Genomic DNA, 15,348 nt, shown 5'->3' with positions numbered 1-15,348 from the left:
TTAAGGCATGATTTCTTTAGTTCTAGACTTTCGCCACAAATTATATAGTATTATAGCTTGGAAACCAGAACACGGAGATCAACACAGTTGAAGGCTTCACTCTTACTTGTGAATGAGCATAATCTTCGAATGCTGATAAAAGTCTCTTACTAAGAGCTCTCTACAGCTTGTGTACATGATCTTCCTTTCCTGTAACAAAACTGTGGCCTAGTTAATTCCTACTAAGAAACAGCTGCTCAATCTCTTTCAAACATCTCAGGAGAGAGTGAACTTCCATTAAATTTAGCTACAAACACATTTCTAATTTATATTTTCCTTAACAACGCCATTTCTGTATGATGCTTTTCCACAAACGAAAACAAAAAACCATCAAAGGATAAAAACGTTCTTTTCATACAGATAAAAATTAAAAATGTTATTCACAGTCATAGCTGAAACAGAAAACTGTAACTAAACAACTCATTAGTGGCCACCTCTTGTAGAGCGACAGATGATTTGCTACCTAATGACCAAGCATATGCAATAGTTTCATCTTGGTTTGAAGCTTCCTGGCAGATTAAAACTGTGTGCCGGACCGAGACTCGAACTCGGGACCTTTGGAAGGTAGGAGACGAGGTACTGGCAGAAGTAAAGCTGTGAGGACGGGGCGTGAGTCGTGCTTGGGTAGCTCAGTTGGTAGAGCACTTCACCGCGAATGGCAAAGGTCCCGTGTTCGAGTCTCGGTCCGGCGCACAGTTTTAATCTGCCAGGAAGTTTCATTTCAGGGCACACTCCACTGCAGAGTGAAAATATCATTCTGGAATCATCTTGGTTTCTTTGTGCTCAATAACTGCGACAAGATCGTTCCAGTCTGTAACTTCAAGGTAGGAAGCTTGCCACACATTTCGCTATATACACAAAAAAGACTCAAACTGCTAGCTTTTACATCGATAAAAAAAATCGCAACGTCAAGGAGATGGCGACATAAATGAAAGGTGGTAGGCATGTCCATACTTCTGAAAAATGATTTCGCGCTGGTCGCGTAAGAGTGGCGCTAGTAACGCCACTATGAGGATGCGAATCACTTTTGCTTTAAATACACGCTGTAACGGTCGTGCGCGTTAGTTACCTTTGCGGCTGGAGGTGCTTAGTTGATGTCAGTCGAGAATACCTTTCAGGCGACAAAGGCGCAGTTATCAACTGCTCTCTGAGTTGGAAGCAGGTCGTGTATTAGAGTTACGAGAAGCTGTGGTACTACAGAAAGACTTGGCAAGAATGTAGCCACTCTAAATGATTGCTGAAGTAGTAGTCACGAGAATGTAAGGTCGGAATAAGACCTGGCTCTGGACGACCACATGGCTCTACCATCGTGTTTTGCCTAGGGCTGTGGCGCATCGTACTTTATCTGAGCAGAAGTTGGCATCACAGTGACTCAAACAACTGTAGCAGATCATACACAGGGCGGTCCATTGATAGTGACCGGGCCAAATATCTCACGAAATAAGCATCAAACGACAAAACTACAAAGAACGAAACTCGTCTAGCTTGAAGGGGGAAACCAGGTGGCGCTATGGTTGGCCCGCTAGATGGCGCAGCCGTAGGTCGAACGGATATCAACTGCGTTTTTTTTTAAATAGGAACCCCCATTTTTATTACATATTCGTGTAGTACGTAAAGAGATATGAATGTTTTAGTTGGGCCTCTTTCTCCGCTTTGTGATATTTGGCGCTGTAATAGTCACAAACGTACAAGTGCGTGGTATCACGTAACATTCCGCCAGTGTGGACGGTATTTGCTTCGTGATACATTCCCCGTGTTAAAATGGACCGTTTACCAATTGCGAAAAAGGTCGATATCGTGTTGATGTATGGCTATTGTGATCAAAATGCCCTACGGGCGTGTGCTATGTATGCTACTCGGTATCCTGGACGACATCATCCAAATGTCAGGATCGTTCGCCGGATAGTTACATTGTTTAAGGAAACAGGAAGTGTTCAGCCACATGTGAAACGTCAACCACGACCTGCAACAAATGATGATGCCCAAGTAGGTGTTTTAGCTGCTGTCGAGGCTAATCCGTACGTCAGGAGCAGACAAATTGCGCGAGAATCGGGAATCTCACAAACGTCGGTGTTGAAAATGCTACATCAACATCGATTGCACCCGTGCCATATTTCTATGCAGCAGGAATTGCATGGCGACGACTTTCAACGTCGTGTACAGTTCTGCCACTGGGCACAAGAGAAATTACGGGACGATGACAGATTTTTTGCACGCGCTCTATTTAGCGTCATTTACCAACAGCGGTAACGTAAACCGAATGGAGATGTACTTCCAACATGATGGATGTCCGGCACATAGCTCGCGTGCGGATGAAGCGGTACTGAATAGCATATTTCATGACAGTTAGATTGGTCGTCGAAGCACCATACCATGGCCCGCACGTTCACCAGACCTGACGTCCCCGGATTTCTTTCTGTGGGGAAAGTTGAAGGATATTTGCTATCGTGGTTCCACCGACAACGCATGACAACATGAGTCAGCGCATTGTCAATGCATGTGCCAACATTACGGAAAGCGAACTACTCGCTGTTGAGAGGAATGTCGTTACACATATTGCCAAATGCATTGCGGTTGACGGACATCATTTTGAGCATTTATTGCATTAATGTGGTATTTACAGGTAATCACGCTGTAACAGCATGCGTTCTCAGAAATGATAAGTTCACAAGGGTACATGTATCACATTGGGACAACCGAAATAAAATGTTCAAATGTACTTACGTTCTGTTTTTTAATTTAAAACGCCTACCTGTTACCAACTGTTGGTCTAAAATTGTGAACCGTATGTTTGTGACTATTACAGCGCCATCTATCACAAAGCAAAAAAAGTGGTCCGACTAAAACATTCATACACTCCTGGAAATGGAAAAAAGAACACATTGACACCGGTGTGTCAGACCCACCATACTTGCTCCGGACACTGCGAGAGGGCTGTACATGCAATGATCACACGCACGGCACAGCGGACACACCAGGAACCGCGGTGTTGGCCGTCGAATGGCGCTAGCTGCGCAGCATTTGTGCACCGCCGCCGTCAGTGTCAGCCAGTTTGCCGTGGCATACGGAGCTCCATCGCAGTCTTTAACACTGGTAGCATGCCGCGACAGCGTGGACGTGAACCGTATGTGCAGTTGACGGACTTTGAACGAGGGCGTATAGTGGGCATGCGGTAGGCCGGGTGGACGTACCGCCGAATTGCTCAACACGTGGGGCGTGAGGTCTCCACAGTACATCGATGTTGTCGCCAGTGGTCGGCGGAAGGTGCACGTGCCCGTCGACCTGGGACCGGACCGCAGCGACGCACGGATGCACGCCAAGACCGTAGGATCCTACACAGTGCCGTAGGGGACCGCACCGCCACTTCCCAGCAAATTAGGGACACTGTTGCTCCTGGGGTATCGGCGAGGACCATTCGCAACCGTCTCCACGAAGCTGGGCTACGGTCCCGCACACCATTAGGCCGTCTTCCGCTCACGCCCCAACATCGTGCAGCCCGCCTCCAGTGGTGTCGCGACAGGCGTGAATGGAGGGACGAATGGAGACGTGTCGTCTTCAGCGATGAGAGTCGCTTCTGCCTTGGTGCCAATGATGGTCGTATGCGTGTTTGGCGCCGTGCAGGTGAGCGCCACAATCAGGACTGCATACGACCGAGGCACACAGGGCCAACACCCGGCATCATGGTGTGGGGAGCGATCTCCTACACTGGCCGTACACCACTGGTGATCGTCGAGGGGACACTGAATAGTGCACGGTACATCCAAACCGTCATCGAACCCATCGCTCTACCATTCTTAGACCGGCAAGGGAACTTGCTGTTCCAACAGGACAATGCACGTCCGCATGTATCCCGTGCCACCCAACGTGCTCTAGAAGGTGTGAGTCAACTACCCTGGCCAGCAAGATCTCCGGATCTGTCCCCCATTGAGCATGTTTGGGACTGGATGAAGCGTCGTCTCACGCGGTCTGCACGTCCAGCACGAACGCTGGTCCAACTGAGGCGCCAGGTGGAAATGGCATGGCAAGCCGTTCCACAGGACTACATCCAGCATCTCTACGATCGTCTCCATGGGAGAATAGGAGCCTGCATTGCTGCGAAAGGTGGATATACACTGTACTAGTGCCGACATTGTGCATGCTCTGTTGCCTGTGTCTATGTGCCTGTGGTTCTGTCAGTGTGATCATGTGATGTATCTGACCCCAGGAATGCGTCAATAAAGTTTCCCCTTCCTGGGACAATGAATTCACGGTGTTCTTATTTCAATTTCCAGGAGTGTATTTCTTTACGTACTACACGAATATGTAATAAAAATGAGGGTTCCTATTTTAAAAAACGCAGTTGATATCCGTTTGACCTACGGCAGCGCCATCTAGCGGGGCAACCATAGCGCCATCTGGTTTCCCCCTTCAAGCTAGACAAGTTTCGTTCTTTATAGGTTTTTCGTTTGACGATTATTTCGTGAGATATTTAGCCCGGTCACGATCAATGGACCATCCTGTACATCAAGGACTGCTCCAAGACAGACTCCCTGTAGTGTGCGTTCCACTGGCAACAAACGACCGTCCTTTGCGGCTTCCATGGTGTAAAGCGAGAGCTCATTGGAGGTCATGGTAGCGGTCTAATGTGGTTTTTGATGAAAGCTGGATAGGAACACGGTGCCAGTGATGGTCATGTGTTGATTAGGAGGCCAGTGAAGGACCTGCAACATACTACTCTGCGTGATAGACACACTGGACATACACCTGGAGTTATGGTCTGGGGTTCGATTCCGTGTGACAGCAGGAGCGATCTCGTGGTAATCCCACGCACCCTGACTGCATATCTGTATGTCAATCTGGGGATTCGACCTATGGATGGTGTGCGTGCAATCACAACAAATCATCACAGAACACAATATAGAGATGCATCTCATTCACGTCTCAGCAAATGTTCGAAGTGGCCTCCACATGATGCAATGCACGCGATCACACGTCGCATCATGGACTGCCGCACTCTTTCCCACATTCCAGTCTCTCTCCATATAGTGTCACAGGCGTTGTGAACACGATGTTGAAGGGTCTGTACATCAGGCATAAACAACGTTTTTCAGATGCCCCCAGAGGTAAAAAAAAAGGTCCAGTGCTTTAGCAGGCCATGCTAGAGGACCTCCGAATCCTATCCAACGTCAAGGGAAGCTCTTGTAGAGGCGTCAGCGAACTGTAATGCGGAAGTGGGTTGGTGCTCTGTCATGCAGAAACCGCATAATCTGTTGTATTACCAAAATCACATTCTCAAGCAGCTGAGGCAGATTATTCTGCAGGAAGTAGAGGTACATTCCTCCATTGACGTGTCTAGAATAATAACTGGTCCAAGATATGGTCGCTAGGATCCCCTGCCCACACATTTATGCTGGACTAATGCTGATTAGACACCTCAATCATTCCCCGATGGTTGTCCGCAGCCCACAGACGACGATTATGCAGACTGACGATGCCAATACTCGTGGCAAAGAGCACTGATAACAGAAATCCCATAATTGTGATGGACTGGTGCAAAAACCATTGACAAAATACCTTTCACAGATGGAAATCCACAGCTGACAATCCTTGCACTCACTGAGGCTATAGGGATGGTAGCGGTTGTGCTTTGGCTTGCACCATGTTGGCGGGCCATTTCCTGCGGCTTGTGCTAGGGTTCATCTGAATATCCTGGAGAACATGGTCCTCCAAAACTGTTGTATGCGCAGTCCGCCGCTTCCCTGCACGTTCGTCTGTTTGGAAGGACCCATGATCACGCAGATGCCTAAAAAGGGCTTGAAATGTTGCGTGATGTGATTGGTGTCTGTGAGGGTACTTGTTTTGATATAGTCGTGCTGCCTCTCGACAATTTCCAAACTTGGTTGTACACAAGCCCCATCTCGGCTTGTTCCCTACATGAATAGCAGACTATTCTGTTGCTAACAGTACGCTGCATCATACAGCATGCAACACACAAAGAACACATAGCAGGAACTTTCATTCGTCAGCGCCATTTACCATGTCAACAACACATTTCCTGACATGTGTTCATAGGACTTTTTTTCCTTCGTTTCCAGTCAGAAATCCGTCCCTTCTGTTGTCGGTTTTATTAATGTTCATCTTGTCTATATAAGGTGTTAGGAGTATAGTTACAAATATTGTGGTAATCGATACCTTAATAATTACGTACCCACATCAGGGTCTCTTCCGCCCCCGGTAGCTGAGCGGGAACGCGATACGAAATGTACGGATGGGTGCCAAAAAAATTTTTTCCTCTTCATATATGCAACACGTTCTGAGACATTGTTATTCGTTTAAGTTAAGATTTTTCTGCAAAATTCGTTGTTACTTACATGTAAAAAAGAAAAAAAGTGGTCAGCGCGACAGAATGTCAATCGTAAGGGCCCGGGTTCGATCCCTGGCTGGGTCGGAGATTTTGTCCGCTCAGGGACTGGGTGCTGTGTTGTCCTGATCATCATCATTTCATCCCCATAGACGCGCAAGTCGCCAAAGTGGCGTCAAATCGAAAGACTTGCACCCGGCGAACGGTCTACCCGACATTTTTATCAGGGTCTCATTTTTTTTTCTCTGCGTGTAACAGTCTCCCCTCAAACATGTCACATAATTTACTACCTGACTTTTCTGCACAACCATAACTGGGTCCAGAGTTCAATACCTGACCTAAGGCCCAGGAAAAATAATCATTAATGGCTTGTTTGTGCGACTCATACTTGGAGGTACTAACCAACCTAAAAGCATATTACTCTCAACAGCAGTAGCTATTTGTCTGCAAATGAAGTAAACACTGACGTAATGTTGTTTGGTATACTGTCCTCAGTCATCAACAGAAACATCTGCACTTACACCGCTAACAAACTGTTACATGTACTCTAAGCCACAATACATCTCATAGCTGGGAGTACGTCGTATAACAGAGATTAATAGTAACCATCGAGTTGTCTAGTGCCTTATAGAACATAACATGCCAAGAACCAAATTCAAATGCACATACAGTATGGTACTCAATAGAGAATCAATAGCAGGTTTCATAGTTGCTAATTATCAAGCGCCATCTGAAATGGTGGCTTCATTTTCCCAAACTATTGTTCACCATAGAGCTTAATCTTTGGTCAACTAATAAGTTATTAATAAATGTGTACTATCCTGCTTATTTTAGTAAACTGATAACTGTGGGTTATCATTACTAGGAGAATATGCTCACCTGAGCACGGCGCAGACGTATGTGTAAGATCCACCCAGGTCGATCAGGTGAAGGTTCTGCAGAGCCATGCCCACGAGCATCATCCCGAGCAGACTGGGCAACCTCAGCAGGGCTGCCAACTGTCCGCCAAGGTGAGCGCCCAGGACCAGCACCGCCAGCCCGAACAGTTGTCCGCCTAAACAGAGACACGACTCACTCGGTGGCGACGCGAGCTGCAAGACAGCAGGCAGGGTCAGTGGCACTCAGCTGGTGTCCGAGCAGGTATGTAACCACCAGACATCGACGCCTGTCCTCTGCAAACGACTGAACTGTGTGAAGCAAAGAAACGCATTATAACCCTTTTCGTTTGGTTCGCAACTGAATTTTTTCGTGGACATCTCAACTAACGAGTTTCGTTTACACTAACCATCTCTTTTAAATCTTTGGACTGTGATCATTATACATATCAGCTACTATTAAGGTTTTCTAATTTGTCGTTTGTGATGTACAGAAAAGCAGCGATACCTCTGCAGATTTTGGTTCCCATGAAAAATTAAGCATCATTTTTGAATGTTTTCAGCGTTATTTGTATGTCGTTTGATTTTTCATAGACATCAAAAGTCAACCTGTATGAGAGTTCTGACTGATTCCAGTTACTTTTTTCACCAATTATTCAAAAACACAATATCAGAACAAAGGAAGGATGAAAAAATAAGGTTTAACGTCCTATTGATGGCAAGGATGTGAAAGCGTCTATGCATATGGATTTCCACCTCTCTTGTCCTATGTGGCTCTATTAGATTTACAAATTATCGTATACACTGAAGTGACAAAAGTGGCGGGATACCTCATAATATCGTGTTGGGTCTCCTTTTGCCCGGTGTAGTGCAGCAACTCGATGTAGCATGGACTCAGCAGCTCGTTGGGAATTGCCTGAAGAAATACTGAGCAATGCTGCCTCCTTTTTTTTTTTTTTTTTTTTTTTTTTTGACAGGTTTGATGCGGCCCGCCACGAATTCCTTTCCTGTGCTAACCTCTTCATCTCAGAGTAGCACTTGCAACCTACGTCCTCAATTATTTGCTTGACGCATTCCAATCTCTGTCTTCCTCTACAGTTTTTGCCCTCTACAGCTCCCTCTAGTACCATGGAAGTCATTCCCTCATGTCTTAGCAGATGTCCTATCATCCTGTCCCTTCTCCTTATCAGTGTTTTCCGCACATTCCTTTCCTCTCCGATTCTGCGTAGAACGTCCTCATTCCTTACCTTATCAGTCCACCTAATTTTCAACATTCGTCTATAGCACCACATCTCTGCCTCTATAGCTGTCCATAATTGCCGAAGTGTTTCCGGTGCAGGATTTTGTGCACGAACTGACCTCTCGATTATGTCCCAAAAATGTTCCGTGGGTTCATGTCGGGCGTTATGAGTGGTCAGATCATTCGCTTGAATTGTCCAGAACATTCTTCAAACCAACCGCGAGTAACTGTTGCTCAGTGACATGGCGCATTGGCATCCATAAAAATTCCATTGTTGGTTGTGAAGTCAATAAATGGCAGCAAAGGTCTCCAAGCAGCCGAACATAACCATTTACAGTCTATGATGGATTCCGTTGCATCAGAGGATCCAGCCCATTCCATGCAAACACAGCCTGCACCATTTTGGAGCCACCACCAGCTTGCACAGTGCATTGTTGACAACTTGGGTCAGTGACTTTGTGGAGACTGCGCCACACTCGAACCGTCCCATTAGCTCTTACCAACTGTTATCGGGATTCATCTGACCAGGCCATGGTTTTCCAGTCGTCTAGAATCCAACTGACATGGTCACGAGCCCAGAAGAGGTATTGCCGACGATGTCGTGCTCTCAACAAAAGGCACTCGCGTCCGTCATATGCTGCCAGAGCCCATTAACGCCAAATTTCGCCGCATTGTCCTAACTGATACGTTCGTCATACGCCCCACACCGCTTTCTGCGGTTGTTTGGTGCAGTGCTGCTTGTCTGTTAGCACTGACAGCTCTAGGCAAACAGCGCTGCACTTGGTCTTTAAGTGAATGCCGACGGCCACTGCGTTATCCGTGGTGAGAGGTAATACCTCCTATCTGATATTCTCGGCACGTTCTTAATACTGTGGATCTCGGAACACTAAACATTTTCGAAATGGTATGTCCAGCGCGTCTAGCTCCAGCGACCTTTCTGCGGGCAATGTCTGTTAATTCCCGTCGTGCGGACATAATCACGACTGAAAACTTTTAACATGACTCACCTGAGTACAAATGACAGCTCCACCAATGTACTGCCCTTTTATACCTTGTGTACGCTATACTATCGCCATCTGTACATGTGCATATCGCTGTCCCATGAATTTTGTCACCTTAGTGTATGCAATGCATCATCTTTCGATTCAAAAAAATTTTAAAGTGAAATTCAACTTAATAGGGATTTGTGCCTGTTGTGACCAATTGGAAACAACAAAATGAAGAATGTTAAGCAGCTCCGTGTACAGTACTTACAACTCCACAACACGTTGTCGCTTAGCATGTCAGGCTTTGCGAGCTCAATTAGGCCGGAGTAAACGAAAAGACCCATTCAGACACAAGTGGAAAGCCGCCGGCCAAAATTACTAGCGCGACCTACGATTCAAAGAAGTTAGCATGTTCGAGTGTACAATGATATGTACGGGATGACAGAAACCATTGTGACCATCTGCTGAATAGCTGTCGTTACTCCAATGGAATACAGTACAGCAGTGACATGGATTGTACAAGTCAAGATTTTCCAGATGTTTACGGATATGGCATGCAGTTCCAGCAAAGTACGAGCCATTGATATGTGAGTATAGGGCTCGCCTCTGGATGGGTCTTAGGTGTGTTCCATCTGTTACAGCGAATTTTGTGGCGAAGGCATCAACATGGCTTCACTGTCATGTACATGGCCTTGTGACACGGACAGTTATCCTGTTGGAAGATGCCATTGCTGTTGGAGTCGACATCAAGCATGAAGGGATGCAGGTGGTGCGTAATAATGTTTACATAGTGATGAAAAGCTCTCAGTTTTCCAGATGGCTGGTAGTGTCAAAACATTACGACGTTTTGAAAAGTGTAATAATCATCATTTCGCCTGAAGACTGTGAGTATGACAGCTTTCGAAACTTCGCGCTATTTTAACACCGCCACCCAGTTGGGAAACCGAGTGCTTTTAATCGATATCATTTACCGGGAAATTCTGCACCCAGACAATGTTCACATGCTCCGTAGCTGTCGTGGTGCCTTCGTTTACTAGTACGAGTCCCATGGAAGCTCAGCTGAATGTCCCTCACAGCATAATATTGCCTCCGTCAGCATGATTTCATATATTTATTTATTTATTTATTTTCAAGTAGCTTTTCACCCAGATGGCGCTGCATACGGACACGATCGCTGATCTGGTGTACCAAGAAACCTGACTGATCTGTTGAGGCGACATATTTCCTCTGATTCAGGGTCCAATTTTGATAACCTCGTGTTCACTCCAATCGCATTAGATGATGTCGTAGGTTCAACTCGTGAACATGACTGCGCGCCCCATGCTCAACAATGTGCACTGAATGCTGTGCTCTGAAAGTCTTCTGCCTGCACTTGCATTGCACTCTGTCGTCAGATCTACCACAGATCGCAGACTACATTGTTTTACAGACTGGGCAAGACTGTGTTCTCCACGTTGTGTGAGGAGGCGCGAGCGTCCATCAACCTGTTGCCTACTTGTTATTTCATCTTCCTTCAACCTTTTTCCACAGTTGCTCATAATAGTACGATTTGAACAGCTGATCGGTTCCATGGTTGTTGGTAAGCTCATTCCCAGGCACAGAGCTATAACAATCTATCCTTTGTGGAAATCGGTGAATCTCCCCAACTGCAGCATTTATCTTCGCTGGAATGACTTCAAATGGTTCAAATGACTCTAAGCACTATGGGACGTAACATCTGAGGTCATCAGTACCCTAGAACTTAGAACTACTTAAACCTAACTAACCTAAGGACATCACACACATCCATGCCCGAGGCAGGATTCGAAACTGCGACCGTAGCAGCAGCGCAGTTCCGGACTGAAGCGCCTAGAACCGCTCAGCCACCGCGGCCGGCCCTGGAATGACCGTCTGTGGCGCTCTGCCTCACGTATACGCTTACCCTACTGCATCACATGCCTGCAACGTCACTAGCTGGCAGTCAGTCTCACAACATGTTATGGGCATAGTGTTTAGAGGCATCAGTGTATTTGCCACACCGTTTAGTGAGCAGGAAACTCCCAAGCATTAATATACCAGGCGTGATCTGCCAGGAAGTTTCATATCAGCGCACACTCCGCTGCAGAGTGAAAATCTCATTCAGGAAATTTTGTTTTTCTTAACGAATCTTTATTTATTCATAAACGTTAAATTTGTCGCCTTCAGAGTTAATCCTCTCAGATGTAACACTCTTGTGCCGGCGATTTTTGCAATCTTGGAAGCACTTCTGGAACTCTCTTTTCGTTATGGTGTTCAGCTCCTTCAGCGATTCTGTTTTTATTTCGTCAATGGTGGAAATACGACGTCCTCTCTTATTTCTCTTAAGCCTCGAGAGTGGAAGGAAGTAGCAGGGGGCCATATCCGGGGAATATGGTGGCCGGGGTAACATAACGGTTTTGTTTTTTTGTGAAAAAATCACGAACAAGGATTGAGGTGTGAGCGGGAGCATTATCGGGATGCCGTTTCCTCAATTTTGGTCGTTCTTTTCGGATTGCTTCACGCAAACCGCCTATAACTTCCAGAAGCATTCCTCATTGATCGTACGATCATAAGGCTCTATCCCACTGCAATCAAAGAAAACAGTGACGAGAATCTTCACATGTGATCGTACTTCTCGAATTTTTTTTCTGTCTTGGCTCTTCAGGTAGTTTCCTTTGGGACGATTGGGCCTTAGTTTAGACGTCATAACAGTATACCCGTGTTCCATCACCCATTATAACCTTCTTTACTAGTTCTGGATCGTTGTCGACTTTACTCAGCAATACCTTAGCGACGTCTAGGCAACGTCGGTTTTGTTCGAAATTCAACAATTTCGGAACAAGGTTTGTCGCTACACATTTCATGCCCAAAACATCCGAGAAAGATTGCTTGGTGATTCAGCGGTTTTCCAGAACATTTTCTTTACTTCTTCCACACTGTCGTCAGTAATTGACGTGCTAGTGCGTTCCGGACGGTCGTCGTCTTCAACGTCTTCTCGACCCTCTTTCAAACGTTCATACCGCTCGTAAACTCTTGTGTTAGTCGTAGTAGATTCTTGAAAAGCCACATTCGACATTTTGAATGCGGTGCTGCACTTTATTCCAGTTTTAAGTCAAAATTTAACGGAGATTCTTTGATCCATCTTTTTCGAACGTAAACATTCGTCGATCACTCGAAAACAAGTATAACCTTTTCGACTGTCAACAATAAACTAAATAAAACGGTTGAAGATAAAAACATATATCAGGAACTTGCGTACCAATAAGATAAAAATAATTGAAAATAAGATGCGTAAGGCTCGCAAAATTAAAATATACACATTACTTTTTATCACACCTCGTACGCATGCTGTAATGACAGGTGATACAATGAAAGGAATGAAAAGTACGCTACTGCCCATCAAAATTGCTACACCAAGAAGAAATGAACGACAGGTGATACAATGAAAGGAATGAAAAGTACACTACTGCCCATCAAAATTGCTACACCAAGAAGAAATGCAGATGATGAACGGGTATTCATTGGAGAAAGATGTCATACTAGAACTGACTTGTGATTACATATTCACGCAATTTGGGTGCATAGATCCTGAGAAATCAGTACCCACAATAACCACCTCTGGCCGTAATAACGGCCTTGATATGCCTGGGCATTGAGTCAAACAGAGCTCGGATGGCGTGACAGGTACAGTTGCCGATGCAGCTTCAACGCGATACCACAGTTCATCAAGAGTAGTGACTGGCGTATAGTGACGAGCCAGTTGCTCCGCCACCATTGACCAGACGTTTTCAGTTGGTGAGAGATCTGGAGAATGCGCTGGCCAGGGCAGCAGTCGAACATTTTCTGTATCCAGAAAGGCCCGTACAGGACCTGCAACATTCAGTCGTGCATTGTCCTGCTGAAATGTAGGGTTTCGTAGGGATCGAATGAAGGGTAGAGCCACGGGTCGTAACACACCTGAAATGTAACGTCCACTGTTCAAAGTGGTGACCGAGACGTGTAACCAATGGCACACCCTACCATCACGCTGGGTGATACGCCAGTATGGCGATGACGAATACAGGCTTCCAATATGCGTTCACCGTGATGTCGCCAACCACGGATGCGACCATCATGATACTGTAAACAGAATCTGGATTCATCCGAAAAAATGACGTTTTGCCATTCGGGCACCCAGGTTCGTCGTTGACTACACCATCGCAGGCGCTCCTGTCTGTGATGCAGCGTCAAGGGTAACCGCAGTCATGGTCTCCGAGCTAATGGTCCATGCTGCTGCAAACGTCGTCGAACTGTTCGCGCAGAGGGTTGTTGTCTTGCAAACGTCCCCACCTGTTAACTCAGGGATCGAGATTTGGCTGCACGATCCGTTACAGCCATGCAGATAAGATGCCTGTCATCTCAACTGCTAGTGATACGAGGCCATTGGGATCCAGCACGGTGTTACGTATTACCCTCCTGAACCCACCTATTCCATATTCTGCTAACAGTCATTGGATCTCTACCAACTCGATCAGCAATGTCGCGATACGATAAACCGCAGTGGCGATAGGCTACAATCCGACCTTTATCAAAGTCGGAAACGTGATGGTACGCAATTCTCCTCCTTATGCGAGGCATCACAACAACGTATCACCAGGCAACGGCGGTCAACTGCTGTTTGTGTATGAGAAATCGGTTGGAAACTTTCCTCATGCCAGCACGTTGAAGGTGTCGCCACCGGCGCCCACCTTGTGTGAATGCTCTGAAAAGCTAATCATTTGCATATCACAGCATCTTCTTCCTGTCAATTTAAATTTCGCGTCTGTAGCACGTCATCTTCGTGGTGAAGCAATTTTAATGGCCAGTAGTGTAGATTATACTCCCTTCGCCATGTAAAACATCACCTCTAGATATCAACAAATAACTTGAGGCAATGGGCATTGTGGGTGGTCGCTAGTCACCTGGAGCCGCCTGTGGTCCGGCGATGCTGTAGGCGATGGCCCATGCAAGCACCGTCAGCACGAAGAGCGCGAAGAAGCGGGCCACCTGGCGGTACGAGGGACGCCCGGCCCAGGCTTGTTGGCAGCACTGCGGCGGGGTCCGCGCTGGCGTGTTGTGGCAGGACTGCGACTGGGCAGGTGGAGTGGCCGCATGTAGGGGGAACCACCGCCACCTGTGGAAGCGTCCAGTCAGCCGCCATGCTAGCTCTGCTCACTGCCAGTCACTCATCGTTATGTGCGATACTAGATTACTCAGTCACAGTGACGTTAACAGGAGTTTGGAGCAGCTTCAGTGGAGTGAATTAGCTGAAAATGCAATCTCGAATTATATAATAAAAGCTAAATAAAATTATTGATTTAGATCCGCCACCTACTGGGAAATCTCCTGCATTCTCATGTGTAAGTGCCTATCCTCACCTAACAATAAAATTTAAGTTTCTCAGTGCACTTTAGTCAAATAATAAAATATATATTTTTGTTCTTTGCTAAAAATAATTTCAGAAAAGATGGAACAACAAATTATAACTTATCAGATATATGAATGTGTGGTGTCCGTTCTTAACGTGGGATCCAAAGCTGTGATACGTATTACATTAATTGAAGGGAGAGAGGAGAGAAAGTAAAGGAAAGTGAAGCAACTAATGATACCTGCTGCATCGACACGTAATGCAGAATCAGTGGCGATGGGTGAAAATGTGTGTCTGACCAGGATTCGAAACCAGGATAGCCTTCTTACTAGGCAGCTGCATGGACCACTGAACCATCTGGACAAAGTGTTTCTCGCAAATGTATGGATAACTCGGCACACTCCCTCAAATCTAAAATTAGTGAAGATGGAGGAATTGACGGGACCAGATATGTGGAGCTAGGTGAAAATGTGACTCAGACCTCC

The 15,348-nt window shown here is 46.2% G+C and overlaps 1 protein-coding gene across 1 annotated transcript in view; it reads right to left on the bottom strand.

Annotated features, from left to right (window-relative positions):
• The window catches only part of LOC124798783 (sodium/hydrogen exchanger 9B2-like), a 139,994-nt gene that overhangs the window by 73,566 nt on the left and 51,080 nt on the right, over positions 1-15,348 (bottom strand). Inside the window, exons 4-5 of the mRNA XM_047262313.1 lie at positions 14,418-14,629; positions 7,259-7,433 (exon numbers count right to left, since the gene is read on the bottom strand). Coding sequence (XP_047118269.1) covers positions 7,259-7,433; positions 14,418-14,629 — 387 coding nt within the window. The remainder of the gene's footprint in view (positions 1-7,258; positions 7,434-14,417; positions 14,630-15,348) is intronic.

The sequence above is a fragment of the Schistocerca piceifrons genome, chromosome 5 (genome assembly GCF_021461385.2).
Source record: "Schistocerca piceifrons isolate TAMUIC-IGC-003096 chromosome 5, iqSchPice1.1, whole genome shotgun sequence".
In the NCBI taxonomy this organism is placed as follows: domain Eukaryota; kingdom Metazoa; phylum Arthropoda; class Insecta; order Orthoptera; family Acrididae; genus Schistocerca; species Schistocerca piceifrons.
The sequence above is the reverse complement of the archived record's forward strand: the minus strand, read 5'-3'. Positions and strand labels throughout refer to the sequence as shown.